The sequence below is a fragment of the Diadema antillarum genome, unplaced genomic scaffold (assembly GCF_040938485.1).
Source record: "Diadema antillarum isolate AM-2024a unplaced genomic scaffold, OU_Dant_1.0 scf00000028, whole genome shotgun sequence".
NCBI lineage: Eukaryota > Metazoa > Echinodermata > Echinoidea > Diadematoida > Diadematidae > Diadema > Diadema antillarum.
Window position 1 is genome coordinate 5,903,238 of NW_027270917.1, and position 16,691 is coordinate 5,919,928.

Below are 16,691 nucleotides of genomic sequence, written 5' to 3' on the forward strand. Positions count from 1 at the left end.
AATGTCAACAACAGGTCATGTGAAGTCAGCTTTGTTGATATATAGATCGTACCATGTGCCATACTCGGGCTGATTCTTCCTTTCTGTTTTGGTAAACATAGGATTTTTATGATCTTTTGTGGGTTGAGGGTTTTATGGCTTTGATGGAAACTATCAAGGAGCAATAAATTATTCATGAACACAAATTTGTGAGCTGGAACAGTTTCACTGCCTGTCATTGGAGTGGCTGCTAGTGCCATATGTACTTAGCTGATTTTTAATGGCCATTTCAAGTGTTCATTGCCACGTTAATATTTGCCTTGATGACATGGAAGTGAGACTAATATACTTTATGAACAGCAGGGGACTTAAAAGGTTTATTTCACCTCAACTTGCTTATATTATTTGACCATGGAAATAGATATTCATTTTGCAACATAATCCAAATATTTCCATCTTGCCTTGAATTATTTTGTAAAATGGTGAAAGAAACTGTATCAATCATATCATATTTCTCACCACAATTGCATGATATCATGAGAATTTCAAATCTAAAAATTGCTCTATAGTTAAAAGGAAGAGAATGTCAGAAAATGTGTGTGTAAATTTAGTTAAAGGTAAATATGATTAGATCCATGATGATGATGCTCTTTTTTCATTGTGTATGTGAATTAGTGATGACCAAACAGTAGAGGCAAGTTGGCACATTTTGCCTGTAATGAAAAGTTAAAGATTGATTCTTCAAAAGAGGTATAAATTCCAGGACGATAAGCACATGTATTGTAAGATAACAGTGAAAAATGATTTCACTCCAGTGCCAGCCTGATATGACTTCATTCTTGCAAAGCGATAGAGCAATAGCTATTTGAAGCCACTGATATGAATATGCCTTCCCTGCTTGCTGATATATTAAGCATTCTTTCAAAGATTTTAATAATATTGACAAGGAAATCATAAAGAAACTATTTACAGGTACACATATGAGTAAGTCATTGTCGGGACCTAGGTTATTCTGTCTCATTCAGTGGATTGAGTATAATGGAACAGAATCAAAGAGATATAATAATGCTGTATTTTCTTGCCAATAATTAAGGCATCTAACCCCTGAGTATACTCTTCTCCCTCTTTGATCATGCTGTAATGCATTTAATTCAATTCAATTCAATTCAATTCAATTCAGTTCATTGTCAAGTCAATTTCAAGGCATTCATGTGCAGTAGAATATATTGTTCTAGTAGCTGCCCAATATAAATGTCCTTTTTTCATTATTATTAGTATAATTTTTCAAATTTTCAAGGAATTTTTACAAGATGATTGACAGCATTAAAAAGTGGAAATTTTCTCGGTGTTGAAATTTTTGCGCTTTTTGTGCAACCAGAAATTAGCGCGAAAAATAAAAACACATGAATATTTCTTCATGCCGTATGTTCCAGTAGTTGATGTCTTGATTCCATGGAATTAAAAACATGCAAAACTCTTTTCACCCAGCCAAGCGCGAAAAATTAGTCGCACGAAAATATCCACTTTTACAGTACATAGATCTGCATGAAGACAATCTTCTTTTTTTTCTCTCACTCCTGTCATGAGGAGTTCACCTGTCATGACAGGTATGTATTCAGAAGGATACCCTTCTTTGGATAGTTATTTTATGGGCAAATTTCACCATGGAATCTACTGGGATTACATTATGCACTCGTCTGCCTACACTTGCCATATGCCATTTGACACTAATACCCAGTAGATGATGCATACGTTATATGGTGCTTGATAGGAGCCATTTGTACAGAACATGCAAGCTGTAATGTGAGTAGTTACAGATTTCATGGTGTATTTTTCTTGATACTGGTCATCTCATCTGAAGATTTATTCTGCAATCATCCTTGCAATGAGGAGCTCTCATCTGCCAAATAGTGTAGAGGATGGGTTATTGAGAGAATCGGGGTGACTTTGTCTTTAAAACGAGACTGTTTACATGGTTAATAATGCAGGGTGAAATATTCAATCCTTGGTCAATGTACAACATACAACTGATAAAGAATGTGTTTTTCTGTTCAGCCATGGGATATAACATTGTAACTATGTCATCATTTGGGAGATGAGGAATTATATAATATCATAAATAAGGAATTCTCTCCCCCTTCACTGCCGAATTGATTTGATTTCATGTGAATGGAATTGATTTATCTGCATGAAGATTTATCTAACATAACAGCTTTGGTTGCATTGAATGTTTGTATGGTAAGCAAGCAACCGCAGGACCAACAGATTAAAGTCCTGTCCAAAGAACTATAGGCAGCGAGGATAGAGTGCCATGCGTAGGAGTACAGCCACTCCAGCCAGAGGGACTCAAATCAGGGATCTCATAATCGACGGTGTGTGGTCTTGTCCATGGAGTTACAACAGCTCTATGTCACTTGTACTGAAACATCATATTGCATTGTCTAACACCATCTCAAGTTGAAATTCGGTAGTAATTGTGAGGCCTGTGTGTACCTCTTTGAATGTACTTTGTACAAGTAGAATAAACTTGATAAGTACCAAGCTCCTCATAGTCTCCAGTCCAACAATTTTTGAGGTCATATCTTGCTTGATTAAATTTAACAGTAATTTACTTGGTGTCAATGAATTTTAATACTTTTTTCATTAGGCCTTGTGAATGTGCATACATGTATATGTCATCACTGTATGAGTCTGTATTCAACAATCAGGAGATAAGACTTTTGTGAGATTGGTTAGAAAATATATACAATGTACATCTTATCCACTTTTGTAGCTTCCTCTTTGTGTTTTTACTATTTTTCGTCAAAGGATAGGAAAAAGTGTGTGTGTGTGTGCAGTGGCGGATCCAGAGGGGGGCGCACCGGGCGTAGGTCCTATGTCCCCTCTTTATTTTTTTTTTTAAACAAAAGAAATAAAAAGGAAAAAAATGGGGGGGGGGGGCACGTGCTGCCCTTTAATTTTGTAAAGGTGCCTCCCCTTTACAGAATTCCTGGATCCGCCCCTGGTGTGTGTGTGTGTGTGTGTGTGTGTGTGTGTGTGTGTGTGTTTGTGTGTACATGTGTGAATTTGTATTTGAGTTTGGTGATGTACTATACACAGTGTAGCATTTTTTTTTTTAATTGATTTGAATTTGCAGTTCTCCTTCTAGATACTTACAATACACAGTGTAGCATTTTTTTTCCCCATTGAATTTGCAGTTCTACTTCTGGATACTTGTCATAGATACATTGTATCTCAGAAACCCAATGTTCGGGTGACTCCTGTTTCAAGCACTGTAAAAGTGGATATTTTCGCATGAGTAATTTTTCGTGCTCGGACCGGTAAGATGAGTTTCGAGTCTTTTATTCCATGGAATCAGGACAATAAACTACTGCAACATGTGGTATACAAAAATATTTGTGTGCTTTTATTTTTGCGCTAGCTTCTGGTTGCGCGACATGCGCGAAAATTTCCACACCGCGAAAATTTCCACCTATATGATCGAACAGTAAAGTCAATAAATACATAACAATTATTTTGAGAGCTAAACCTTTACTTCATTGTAATTAGAATTTTAATATAACAGTGTTCATTATAACCAGAGTGTACAGTAGTAGGCATGTGGATATTGACATTTAACTTCATTGTAATTAGAATTTTAATATAACAGTGTTCATTATAACCAGAGTGTACAGTAGTAGGCATGTGGATATTGACATTTAGAGCAGGACATTTGGTGAATGAAAAGCAGCGAAAACATCCAAGTTCTTCTTCAACTCTACTTTCTGTTGAATTTACCTGTATGCAGAGCACAATGGGCTGCAATGACTGCTTTCTCATGTGATGACTAGATCATGGCATTCTGCCACAAGAGTAGCCCTTCTGCTAATTTTGATAGCTTTCACAACCTTTTTCCTCATGAATCATTCCAAGTTCTAGTCTATACATGTAATACAATGCATTGGATGCCAGTGGCGATTCACGATAATCTAATGCTGCAAACATTTCTTGCCTTATTTTTTACAGTTACTTTATATACATGTACACACACACACACACACTTATATACCGGGTGTCCCAAAAAAAGCGGAACGGTGGATTATCAGTACCTTGCGGTCTAAAAGTTATATATCTTTTGACATCATTAGAAAGAGCATCTTCCGCAGAAGACTATGATATCAAAATCATTAAATTTGGTTCAGTACTTTTTATTCTACACCAATTTCTGAAAATGCAGTCATTGTCAAATTTCGCCGGATTTTTGCGACTTATGAGATAATAATTTGAGTGCGACACGCGATCCATACGGTGAATATTGTGTAAGCTCGGTGATCCATGTCAACAAAAGATCCAGCTTTCACATTGGGCACGGGCCAGGAAAAAAACAGTGTGTGTGTTTCTGTGTGTGTGTGTGTGTGTGTGTGTGTGTGTGCGCGCTCCCAATATGAAAGCGTTATCTTTTGTTGACATGGATCAACGAGCTTACACAATATTCACCGTATGGAACGCGTGTCGCACCCAATTTATTATCTCATAAATCGCAAAAAATTGGAAATGACTGCATTTACAGAAATTGGCGTAGAATAAAAAGTACTGAACCAAATTTAATGATTTTGGTATCATGGTCTTCTGCGGAAGATGCTCTTTTTGATGATGTCAGAAAATATATCACTTTTAGAACGCAAGGTACTGAAAATCCACCGTTCCGCTTTTTTTGGGACACCCGGTATATATATATATATATATGCTGGATCCTTGTGCACATTGCTCAGAATTATGAAATACAAATGTTCAGTACAATGAAAAATATACCAAAGATTTATTTTCATACAAATGTTTATTTTCATTGGAAGTTCTAAAATAATTACATAATTGCACATCATTTATATTTGTCATGAGGTAATATACTAGATTTATATTTCTCATTTTGTGTGCCATAATACAGTCTGTTTCACATGTAATCCTTTTAATCCTTTCCATGATCTGGTGTCAATTTTTCATTACAATTCCTTATATCAACATGGAGTACAGTTGTATATTGTAAAAATGAGATTTATAACAAAGATAATTGACTGTGGTGTATCTTGTGCAAGTTACTTGTGATGAATTGAATGCAGGTTTTAGAAGAAACTTGTTTCCATTTTAATCAGTACCCTAGTGTTGGGTCTAACTGCATCATCGCTGCAAAACATGGGGATTTTCACATTGACATGAAACCCTCTTACATCTCCTCAAGTCAGTATGTGGTAGGAAAACACCTTGAGAGACAAGTTTTTGATTTAAGCCAAGTTTGTGTACACATTGAATGATGACTGCATTGTTGGGTGCCTTTGAGCACTCTAAAGCAAACAAAAGCAAACTGACCTAAAGCCTACCATACTGAACTGTGCCAGATTTGGAGCTTTCGGGCACTCTCCTGAGAAAGAGTACCTCATGACGTGTTTTTAGAGGGGGTCACACATATTTGTATCAATAGGTCCATTCATCTTGCGCACTTGAACTACTTACAGCTGACCCAAACAAAGAGAAAGAACTCTTTGCATTATGACATATGTGCATGTTACATGCATTCTCACGTGTGAACTCTTGGTACGTTTTTGGTACACTTTTCGAGCGCCTCGGGAAGTGGTCCATTTTTGGTTTGGTACAGTACAGTACAGTACACTTTAGGAGCGTTCGAGCACTCCTCTGGCGCAGGTACGCTACAGATCGCTTCAGGACAGCGCTCGAACACATCCATTGATATCTGAGCACTTTGTGAGTTCACTTTTGATAAGATGGTTGACACAGTTTATGGAACATGAAGCAGTTGAGACAGCGTGTACAACTATGACAACAGATTTGATACACCATGGTCTAAAGTGGGTTGATTTTGAGATATTGCAAGACCTGACAATTCTAGTGACAACAAGATATAATGTGACAAAATCTCACAGCAATGCATGCTGGGAAAGGTTGTTCTCACAAATGGGTAGAAGGTAGTGACATTTACGATATATTAATTCCACGAAGGATTACTCTGAACAGTTCTGATGAAAACTGAGAAAGTAATATTTTGAAGTTGTGATCATTCAAACATCCCCATTTGCTGTGTACTAACAAAAAACGATGACGAAGAAGAAGAAATTACCATTTTCCCATCAAGTAGATTTCCAATGGTACATGCAACGTTAAGACAATAATTGCAAACATTTTTCTTTACAACCCCAGCACATAAAGAATAAAATATTTCCTCACCAACAACAAAAAAGTGAGAGATCTTATGCATTTTTTCTTCTTTTTTTTTTTGGCACAGGGCAAATGGAAGATGAGCTCACCTGCTAAATCACAAGGTTGCCAATTTGTGTATTATTAATCACAGTTTAAAAAAAAACAATTGCAAGTACTTTCTGAGTTTTGATCAGAATTTGCTATAAAACTTTCAGTGTCCTGTTCCATTTATCTGCTTCTATTCAGACACACTAATTTTCAAAGAAGACTTCTTTACTTTTGATTACCCTCAAGCCATTCCATGCAAGGCCAAGGGAGTTTATACCAGGTAACTAATTAACAGAATACATTTCTACCTGCTACAGTAACTGTATACTCATTCAGACTTGATTCCTTGTAATGCGTGCACATGTTGCAGAACTCCTGACTGAACCTCAATGGTGCACTTTCCAGAAGTTTTTTTTTCTATTCTACAGGGTACTGTGACCTGTAGGATATTAAAACAAAAAGGATTTACATAACAATTGCAAATATTTGCTGACACTTAATAGTTTTCAATATCTGCTTGGATCATGATTGTGGTATTGGAAATCACCTAGCACAAATTTGGATGAAACACAAATCAGTTGTTGTTGTTTTTTTCCATGATGTGTGACTGTTCAGATTCTCAGCTATTAGTAGTAGACAAAATTTCATGTCTTGCACAACAGTCCCAAATTGAGCCACCCACATGAAGCACACTGTATGGGGCAGACACTAAAGCAAACCCATGTGTCTGTGTATCCTCATTCAATGCCAAATACCTCCAACAGCAACTGCTTCTTATTGACCTTCCCCATGGCATTGCGTGGAATCTCCTCCAAAACTTTCATCTCGGTTGGGATCTGGTAGGACGGCAGCCTGTCCCTGCCCCACTCTCTCAGCTGGAACAGGGTCAGACCTTCGCCCGGTTTGAGCGCTACGACGGCTGCCACCCGCTGGCCCCACGTGATGTCGGGGAGGCCGACGACGGCGACCTCGGTGATCGCGGGATGGGAGAGGAGGTGCCGCTCCACGTCGAGGGCGCTAATCTTGTAGCCTCCACTCTTGATGATGTCGACAGAGGACCGACCCAGGATGCGGTATGAGCCATTTTCGTAGCAGGCTGTGTCCCCTGATTCAAGAAAAATATTATATCATTTTTGTCAACATTAATGTCCACTAGACAAAAGTTTTTCAGTCTGTTTTCTTTCATAAAATGAAAGGGTGCTGAATGAAGCATTACATGCCCAGCTCATCGACTAGTCTGATTTGACATCTCAACTGAGCAATGTAACCAACTATTATCCCACCATAATACTTCTACTGAACTACATGTGTATAATGTTCCTATGCAATTGCTTCCCTGTACCTATCTAATTTTTTTTCTTCTTCTTCTACTTGTGGAAAATTAAATAGGTTAAGGAGAGTGCCAGCTCAAATGTATATTGTGGATGTACTGAGCAGAAGCCAGATGAAACATTCTTTCTTGTGTGTTTTTTTTTAATCAGTTGTATCAACCTGACTAACATATTGCTTATCTATGTAAATATCTTCTATTTTCATCAAGCGATTTGTGTTTCTCAAATGATGCTCTCTCATTCAAGCATAATCATCTGACATCATTTCTGCTACTGTCTCAGAAGAATGGCTTGTCAAAGACATACGAACACATCTTCAACACAATGTGCTTTCTGTACTGGTACGGCTCATCGTCAATCCTCATGCCAACACATTATAGTCACAAATATTAATAAAAACCTACTGCACTCTTGATTGTAGTTACTGAAACACTGACTGAAGTGGACAACTGCCAGTACATGAAATCATGTCTACACTCAAACATGACTGCGTTCATGTGCATGACGACTTACCAGTTTTGAACCAGCCGTCCTCTGTGAAGGTGTCTTTGGTTGCTTGAGGTTTATTCCAGTATTCCTTGAAGACAGCGGGACCTTTGACCTGCAGTTCACCTGCCTGACCCTCTGTGCCTGGTATGATGTCACTGTGGAGGGAGTCTCCTCTGACTATGATCTCATTGGATGGCGAGACGATCCTCACCTCCACCGTCGGGAAGGGATTTCCCACAGCTCCTAGCAATCAGAACATATACCGTAGTGAATGTGATCAAGGGAAATTGTGTAATTATAGGGAAACCACAATACAGCGAACTCTTGTTTTAACGAACACTGTTACAATGAAATTCTGGTTATAACGAAACTAGAAATGTCACTATGGCGACTGGTATGCCTCTGCCATAATGAATGGTTCTCCTACAATAGGTCTACACAGTGTAGTAAAATTTCTTGACAATGTGTGATTACAGTTTCACATAATTGGCAAAATATTGAAATGACAGGTTTGTCACAAATGTGTTGAATGTTCACTCTCCTTGAACTAGATTTAATTAGATGAATGGCCATATGGTATAAGAGTGCAGGTATTTGTGGATTTGAGGATTTTTTCCTTGACTTTCGACCCCTTTATATAACAAAGTGAAATTCAGCACTTTCACTTGACCTTCGACCTTTTAGCAAGAAACTTCCAAAGAAAATTTCTATTGGGTAATACAGTACATGCATAAACTAAGTGTCAAAAAAAATCCTGCAGGCATTGCATAGATAAGAGGGAATAAGCAAAATTTTGAGGAGTTGACCTTGACCTTTGAACTCCTGACCTTCGACTCATGACCCCTAAATTCTCTAGATAATTCCTACAAGTCAGTATATGCATATGTACCAAGTTCCATGAAGATACCTTGAACCATTTGCAAGATATGGAGAAAAAAGTGAAATTTTAACATTTTCATCTGACCTCTGACCTTTTGACCTTCAATGACCCCATGACATGAAACTTTCTCTGGAGAATCTTTATTTGGTAGTACATGTATACACTATGTTTCAAGAAAATGCCTTCAGGCATTGCCTAGATATGGGGGAAATAGTGACATTTTGAGCATTTGACCTTGACCTTTTGACTTTTGATCTTGAGCATACACCCCAAAAGTTGATAGGCACAACTTCGCCCAGTCATACATATACATGCCAAGTTTCATTAGGATACCTCAAACGGTTTTTTAGTTACGCTGTCCACAAAACTGATAACGGACGGAAAGACGAACAGATGGAAGGATGGAAGGATGGAAGGACAGAAGGACGGACGAACAGACAACCCGAAAACATAATGTCTCCGGCAACACTTCGCGGCGGAGGCATAATAAAAATTCAGACCACAACCTTCTTATCCTCTTTATGTGTTTTTATTGTTTACGTGTTTGGTTATAACAAAATTTCTATGTAACAAAAGAAGACTGCTGGTTCTCAGACTTCGTTATAAAGGGAGCCCGCTGTATAACAAGTTCGCTTACGAGGCAACACCTTGAAGAGGTGAATTAGGCTGTCCCAACTTCTCACTGCTGTATTTTGCTAGTCTCTTTCATACATTTAAGAGGTAAAATCAGTGGTTCCAGTAACGTCCTTATAACATTATATCCTTGTACCATGCTTTCAATCATTTCACCAACATATGAACCTGTTCCATGGATGTTGTATCATCAAAGGAAATTTTATTCATGATGACTTATCACTTCAGTCTGTAAAATATGTTCATGATGTCTCACAAAGGAACTGATGAGTAAGATGTAGCCATATAGCCTTTTCCATGCTAAACAGTTCCACATGAAAACATAAATCACAGGGCATGTAGTATCATTTTAGGCAAATCTTCATCTGGTCTTTTTCTAATCTATTTCATCAATTTTAATTCCCCATGTTAATTATCTGTTTGGACCAAACCATGCAACTCAATTTCATAACCTACTACACCAAACTCTATAATCGTCGCTGGGGTGACAAGACCTTGTAGCTGCAATTTTGGTGAAAATGACTTTTTTTTATTAATGGTCAAATAATGGGTTAAGTGATGTCCTGTCCAAATCTCAACTGTCTTACTCCAAAAATGAAGCCACCATGGCATGTCAAAGGAAAGGCTACCCCATTCGCCACAGTGCTTTGGCCGCCATGTTTTTTGGCTCTCCTGAACATTTGACATTTTGTAGATACGAGGTCTTATGCCTATTCATTTGTGTTATGTTTGTATCGTTTGCATGCTGGACATACTATGGGGCTTCATAACTGATGATGTAAAGGCATTGTTGAAATGCTATGTTACACCCTGTTAATTATTTGAAACACTTACAGTTTTGTCTAGGAGCATTCATTTCTGAGTTAGTGAAATTAGTGAAAAGCTAACTCAAAAAAAAAAAAAAAATATTGCAAAGACCAATACTTTACAAAGGAGTTTTGTATGATGGAGAATAAATTCAAACATATGACACTACAATTTTTATATTGCATTTAATCTAGACTTATAACTGTCTACATTTCTCACATAAGAATACTAAAGAGTCTCTTTGACCAATGTCATGACAAAATATGTGACCCGCGACAACGGTTTCAGGCAAAAGTCGCAAGAGCAAATTTCCTCCTAGGCGAGGTACAAAGATCTTTACCATTATTTTTGTCGATTTGGGTTTTTTGCAGAAATGGAATCTTTGATATGTTTTCTACATCTACACTGAATTTCATAGCATAAGACTACGTTTTTCCTATCGAAAATGGAATTTTAAGCACCCTATGTTGGATCGCACTCGTCAGTTTCGAGCTTCTTTCGAACGCCGCACCAATATCCCCAGCGTTGCTACAGCGCAAGGTCTCGCATGCGATTGGCTTGTGCGTCGCACACATTTACATAATTCGGCTTTCGGAGACACCAGTTGCAGCGTTTGGGGAATGCTTCGTCCACGCGTGCATGATTTCATGCTCCATTGTTCTTGCTATAGTGGTTTATACGCTGTAGTGCGTGCTCTTCGTTTGGCTTTCTATCCAAACTATTCTACCGCAATGTTTGACAACAGAAGTGAAACAAATATCATTTAGCACGACATAATCGTGTGAAAAGAAAGAAACAATAGTCTACTTGTACATGTAGTAAAAATTATGACAGCAGACTGACTCAAGGGAAGGTAGATGAGAGGAAAGGAGAGGTCACATGAAACCAGTTATATTCAAATACTACACATCAAGATCGCTAACTAACGACTCATGTTTGTTTGTTTGTTTTAATATAATTAACACCACCGAACATGGCAACATATGCACGGCTTGTATATAAAAGCAAAACAAACAGGAAGCGTGACCTTTGCCAGCACTGGCATTTTTCTGCCTACAAAAGGGTCGCCAATGATAAAGTCAAATCAACAACAATGAAAACGCGATTTGTAAATGTGTGGATTCGCCACCCGCTCCTGTTACATGCACATGGTCATAGCGTGTGGATGCCATTGCGTAATGCGTGCACCCATACACATGTACACCATACGCGCAATTATCGTATCCGCCATCTTGAAAGACGTAATGGTAAAACAAACCCGAGCGAACCGCATTGTTTTTCGGCTCCATACGCTGAGCTCCTAGGAAGGGTGCCTGGGAAATTTGACTCTCTCAGTGAGCCAATCAGAAGGCGATGTGGTTGCTAGAGGCGGAGCTTAACATCGATTGGCACCATCGTACGGATGGGTGATTCTCACCTCGCATCGCCGCTCGAACATTGTCTTTGAGAAAGAGGTGAATCTTCAAAGCCCGTTTTCTCGCAATTTTGTCAGGCTAACAACTTAAAAAGTGCATTTTATTTCGCTTTCCATGCCCACTTATGGTGCCAAAGAATGCAAGTGTTTTATATCAATGCAAAGCTTAGGAAATGGGCAATGTGATCCAGTGAAAAAATGAATTTTCAAAATGCCCGACTTTTGCCTGAAACCGTTGTCGCCGGTCACATATGTTTACGGAGTACTTTCTGATGGTTCATTTTTCTTCCTTTCATGACCTCATTAAAGCTGGATAAATGAAGATGCTTTTCCTGTCCTCTAATGTACACTTTCACTTGATCGTTCCACAGTGAGTTCTAATTTCTACTAAAAACAAACAAACAAATGCAAAGCAGAACAAAACAAAGGAACACATCAAATAAGGCATAGCGTATACCTGGCACTCTCTGACCCCTAAGAGGATTGGTGAGGGCCATTCCAATCTCCGTCATGCCGTATCTCTCCAGCAAAGTGTGACCAGAAATCTTCTTCCACTGCTCCATGACTGGTTGGGGGAGAGCCGCAGAGCCAGAAACCATTAACCTGCAAGTTGTGGGATTCACAGAACACAATAATTGTCAAGCCTTGGACTTGGCTATTTAAAAGAACCTTTAATTTGCTACCAGCCACTGAAGAGCCACTATATCATTGCCAGATCTTGGTCTTTTGAAGGTCTTATTTCATAGCAACATGATACATTTGTAAATACAAAATCTTGCTCAATAAGTTATCACACTGAAAACAGGCACTTGGGATCCAGTAATATTTTTAATCTTGGTCTTCCAAAGGTATCAATTTTACGCATGGCAATAATTGTAAATTCTTGCTAAATGGGTACCTTACTCCTAATCAGGGAACTGAGATATACAGTATTGTCTGATCTAGTATTTGCCTTACTGACTAAGCAATGATTGCAAAATGTTCAACTTTGCTCAAAGTTGTAATAAACTGTAACTTTTGGTACGGTACGTTACTTCCTCTCAAAATAATGTATTGTGTGTCAGGCACTTTTCTAGACTCCGTTACAATAGTAGAGGGATCTTCTTCACCTTATCTTTTCCTTCAGTGTTGCCTGGATGAATGCCTGCACCTTAGGAGTCGTGTAGTTCTGTTGGTAGAATTCTATCAGCTTGGCATACACCGTCGGCACAGCCATGAACAAATTCACCCTGGGCGGGTCATCGCGTAGCAGCATATCCCACACCTGTTCACATACATATGAAGAACAATATTGTTATGTAACTAGTGAGGCATGCCAAGGCTCTTTACAAAACACCATTTCCATGCTCTCAAAACTGCAAGCATACAAAAATATAAGAATTACATTTACTCTAAAGATATTAGACTTAGCTCTCTAACATGAGACATCATGCTAAATGTGAAATGAACATCAAATAAAGAGGTGCGTTATCATATTAAAACTTCTTCTGGGTCTAGCCACACTTCATCCAAGCTGATACAGTGTGAATGATAAAAAATCTGCATAATTCAGCACCATATTTTAGGTATCCATACATTCGTACAAATATATCCTATAAGACTATCAAAAAATAATAATGAATGAATAAATGATTATAATAATAATAATAATAATAATAATAATAATAATAACAATAATAATTATAATAATAATAACAATAATAATGATAATAATGATAATGATAATAATAATAACAAAATAGCAGTGATTCCCAGGCTAAATATGTATCACTTCTTTTCTCATGATGTTCAACACATATCAAAGGAATAATGCATTCTGCAAGTGGTATTTTACATCCAACATGATGAAATTCCTCAGTAAAACATGTCATTATTTTACCTTCTCGGCACTGAAGCTTGGCAGCATCACACACGTTGCACCACACCAGAGAGGGCACGCTAGCACATTGACTATCCCATGGACATGGTGCAGAGGAAGAACATGTAGGATGACGTCACTGGGCGCCCAACCCCAGGATGATACCATCATCTGGATCTGAGCTTGGAGGGCACTAAAGGTGGTCAACACTCCTTTGGGTCTCCCTGTGGTACCACTGGTGTACACCAACATGGCCCCTCGACTCTTCCACTGAGTTTCCTTCCACTTTTGTGAGAGGGCATCCATGCTAATGAGATTTTGGGACTGGCTGCCATTGAATCTGAAGATGGATATGCTATCTTCGAGAATATTGGATGCATCACTTGAGTGGTCATCCTGGGTTTCCATTCCAGGGCTAGTCTCAGAAAGGTAATTACTGCTATGGGTGAAGGCATCTTCATCAATGAGGATGTAATTGATTTCATGTCTCTCCACAATGGGCAGGATCTTTGGAGCCAAGTCTGCGGTTGATATCACCAGGGAAGTCTGTGAGTCCTCTATGACATACTCCAGTTCCGACTCGGGGTGCGTCTTGCAGAGCGGTACGGCCATTCCCCCACTCATCCACACTCCCCACTGGGTGACTGTGTACGCCACATTATTGGGACACAAGAATGCCACTCTCTCGCTGTTGAGAATGACGCTCGACCCCCTCCTCCTGAGTTTTGTGTCCCTCTTGGCATTGCAGAGGATGTGACGTGAAAGCACTCTACTCCATCTGATGATGTCCTCGTACATGTATGATCCGTTAGAATCAACAATGGCTGTCCTCTCACTGAAACCCTCTCTAATAGCTTGGAGAAAAGGTGTCCGAACTGCACTGAACTTTGAGGCATGTCTCTTTAGGCACAGCTGAGCACACTGGAAATTTCTGGTGGAACATGAAGCGAGAAGCTTTAAGCTCCTGAGTGGCCCAAGGCCCAGGTGATGAAGAATCATCCTGACCTACTAGGTCCATCTGAAATGGGAAAAAATAACACGTTTTCAAACAAACCTAAGTTGTACAGTACCAGGTATCTTAAACTTTTATTAATGAAACATTCACTCGACTGATTGATGCATTAAGGGACCTGCACACATACACTCATGTAAGAGCATTCAAAATCTGCTTTTATATATTATGAGAGTTAACTATCATTGGTTTAAAGTGCTACATGTACATCATAAAATCCTACTGCCACCTACTGATTTTGATTAGAAAATCCATGTGAGACCACTAATTTTGACCTAGCATGTTTCTGTAGAACTTTTAAGTGTACAAGGTATCATAACGTAAGGCCATTACTTCATACAAAGTAGATTGTCTCAAAATTGTATCATGTGTTTTGTAGCACATCTATAGCACTGATGAAATGTTTTGGAACAGCTTAGCAAATGACTTTGCACTACTTTTAATGCAAATTTATGTCTCATCATTTTTATGTCTCATCATCTCTATCATGCTCTGGACAATCAGTGGCAATATTTGTTACAGGATTAACATATGTTTCATACCACACAATTACAGTAGGATGTGTCAACACTTTTGATGGTCACCCAATACCGTAGTGCTGCTGCCACCACTGTACATGGGTTGCTGCAACAGACAAGTGGCCATAAAAGGACACAGAGGAGTCACAATTTCATCACCATCTCTACTAGCACTAATCTCGATGCCCCCTTGCCGTGTATCATCTCAGTGAAGTCAAGATGTTTTAGCTATGCCATCTTACCTACTACGTGTACTACTAGACCAACACTGGTCCAATACAGTGAATAACATTCCCTGATAACACTCCCTGTTGAGGCTTGAGCTGCCGCACTCTGTGGTGTAGGCATCACTGTAACTGTATTAAAGGTTCATCTCACATAGATAATTATATTCCTTGGACAGTTGGACATGCAAATGTATGCTTGAAGCAAATTTGGTATTGATTCTATTGTTATGACTTATGTAGACCTAGGACAAAAAAAAAAAAAAATAAATAAAATTGTGAACTGCAGAGCTTAGCATCTAGGCCCTAAATTAATGTAGCATAGGTTGTCTATAGGGTCTAGATAGTGGGGAAAAGGTTTCTAAATTTATTTCTTGATATCAGGAGTTATATAAACATCTTGTTGCAATGTTGGAAGTCTTGGTGTTTTTGCATGCAGTCAGTCCCACATCCCAGTAGAATTTGGTAATCGAAGAAAACTCTGGCCTCGTGTATCATTTGTACAAGATTTGATACAAGATCTATCATTATCTGACCAGTGTGTGTGTTTTTTTTTTTTTTTTGGGGGGGGGGAGGGGGCATTTAGACTATTCCCAAGTCTAAAAGAGTAACGTTAGAGGCTCCTACAAAAAAAAAACAAACAAACAAACAAACAAAAAAAAAAAAGTACAAGCTACACATAAACCACCGGTACTCACAACACAATTACCCTATCATCGAATTCTTTATTATCTCGTGAGCGGTCTATAGGGATTCCATGGTCTAGACGTTTATAGAGGTTGGCATATCACAGCATTAGTAGATCCAGACATAGCTCAGACTCATTCAGAGTAAAGCAGAGATAAAAGTACAACTTGAAATCGAATGGATGGGGCACAGCAATCTTACCTAACAATCGACAGGCGGCAAATTTGTTGAGTAGCTTTCACCACATCATTTTATGCTAATTTCGTATTCAGCCATGCCCATGACGTGCAATGCATAAAAACATATAATGATAAAATTATAAGTCTGTAAGTGGCCTTACCGGCTGGACTCTGTCGAAGTGCTAGCAAAAGGCCCCAAGTCCAAGAAGTGACAGTCACTGGTATGGACGCCTCATCACCAGCCAGTAACTGTGCGCAGCGTTGCCAGGTCCCAACAGAGCAAAATCACCAAAAGGCTTGTAAAAAATCACCAAAAGCCACCAAAAATCACCAAATTTGGAAAAGCGTAGGTAAGGCTTCAATTTCAAGACAAGATTATGTCAATAAACCTTTATCAAACACTCTGAGCGAGTCTCGGTGCAATTTTCGGCGCGCCGTAGTCA

General features: G+C 38.7%; 1 protein-coding gene across 1 annotated transcript; it reads right to left on the reverse strand.

Annotated features, from left to right (window-relative positions):
• Positions 1-6,379: 6,379 nt before the first annotated feature.
• On the reverse strand, positions 6,380-16,480 carry LOC139737251 (malonate--CoA ligase ACSF3, mitochondrial-like). Its single transcript, XM_071647931.1, has 6 exons — positions 16,410-16,480; positions 13,650-14,646; positions 12,880-13,034; positions 12,228-12,373; positions 8,061-8,279; positions 6,380-7,321 (listed from the first exon to the last, which is right to left on the reverse strand). Exons 2-6 carry the CDS (start codon positions 14,625-14,627, stop codon positions 6,954-6,956), a joined length of 1,866 nt encoding a protein of 621 aa, XP_071504032.1. The 5' UTR covers positions 14,628-14,646; positions 16,410-16,480; the 3' UTR covers positions 6,380-6,953.
• Between the last annotated feature and the right edge of the window lie 211 nt (positions 16,481-16,691).

What these genes read in the sequence shown, in the direction of transcription:
- LOC139737251 (XM_071647931.1), bottom strand. Translation starts at nt 14,627, where the DNA reads ATGATTCTTCATCACCTGGGCCTTGGGCCACTCAGGAGCTTAAAGCTT. An exon ending in CAAGCTTCAGTGCCGAGAAG is followed by an intron (nt 13,035 to 13,649) that starts GTAAAATAATGA and finishes GTATGTGAACAG; the next exon opens with GTGTGGGATATGCTGCTACG. An exon ending in TAGGGGTCAGAGAGTGCCAG is followed by an intron (nt 8,280 to 12,227) that starts GTATACGCTATG and finishes TCTGATTGCTAG; the next exon opens with GAGCTGTGGGAAATCCCTTC.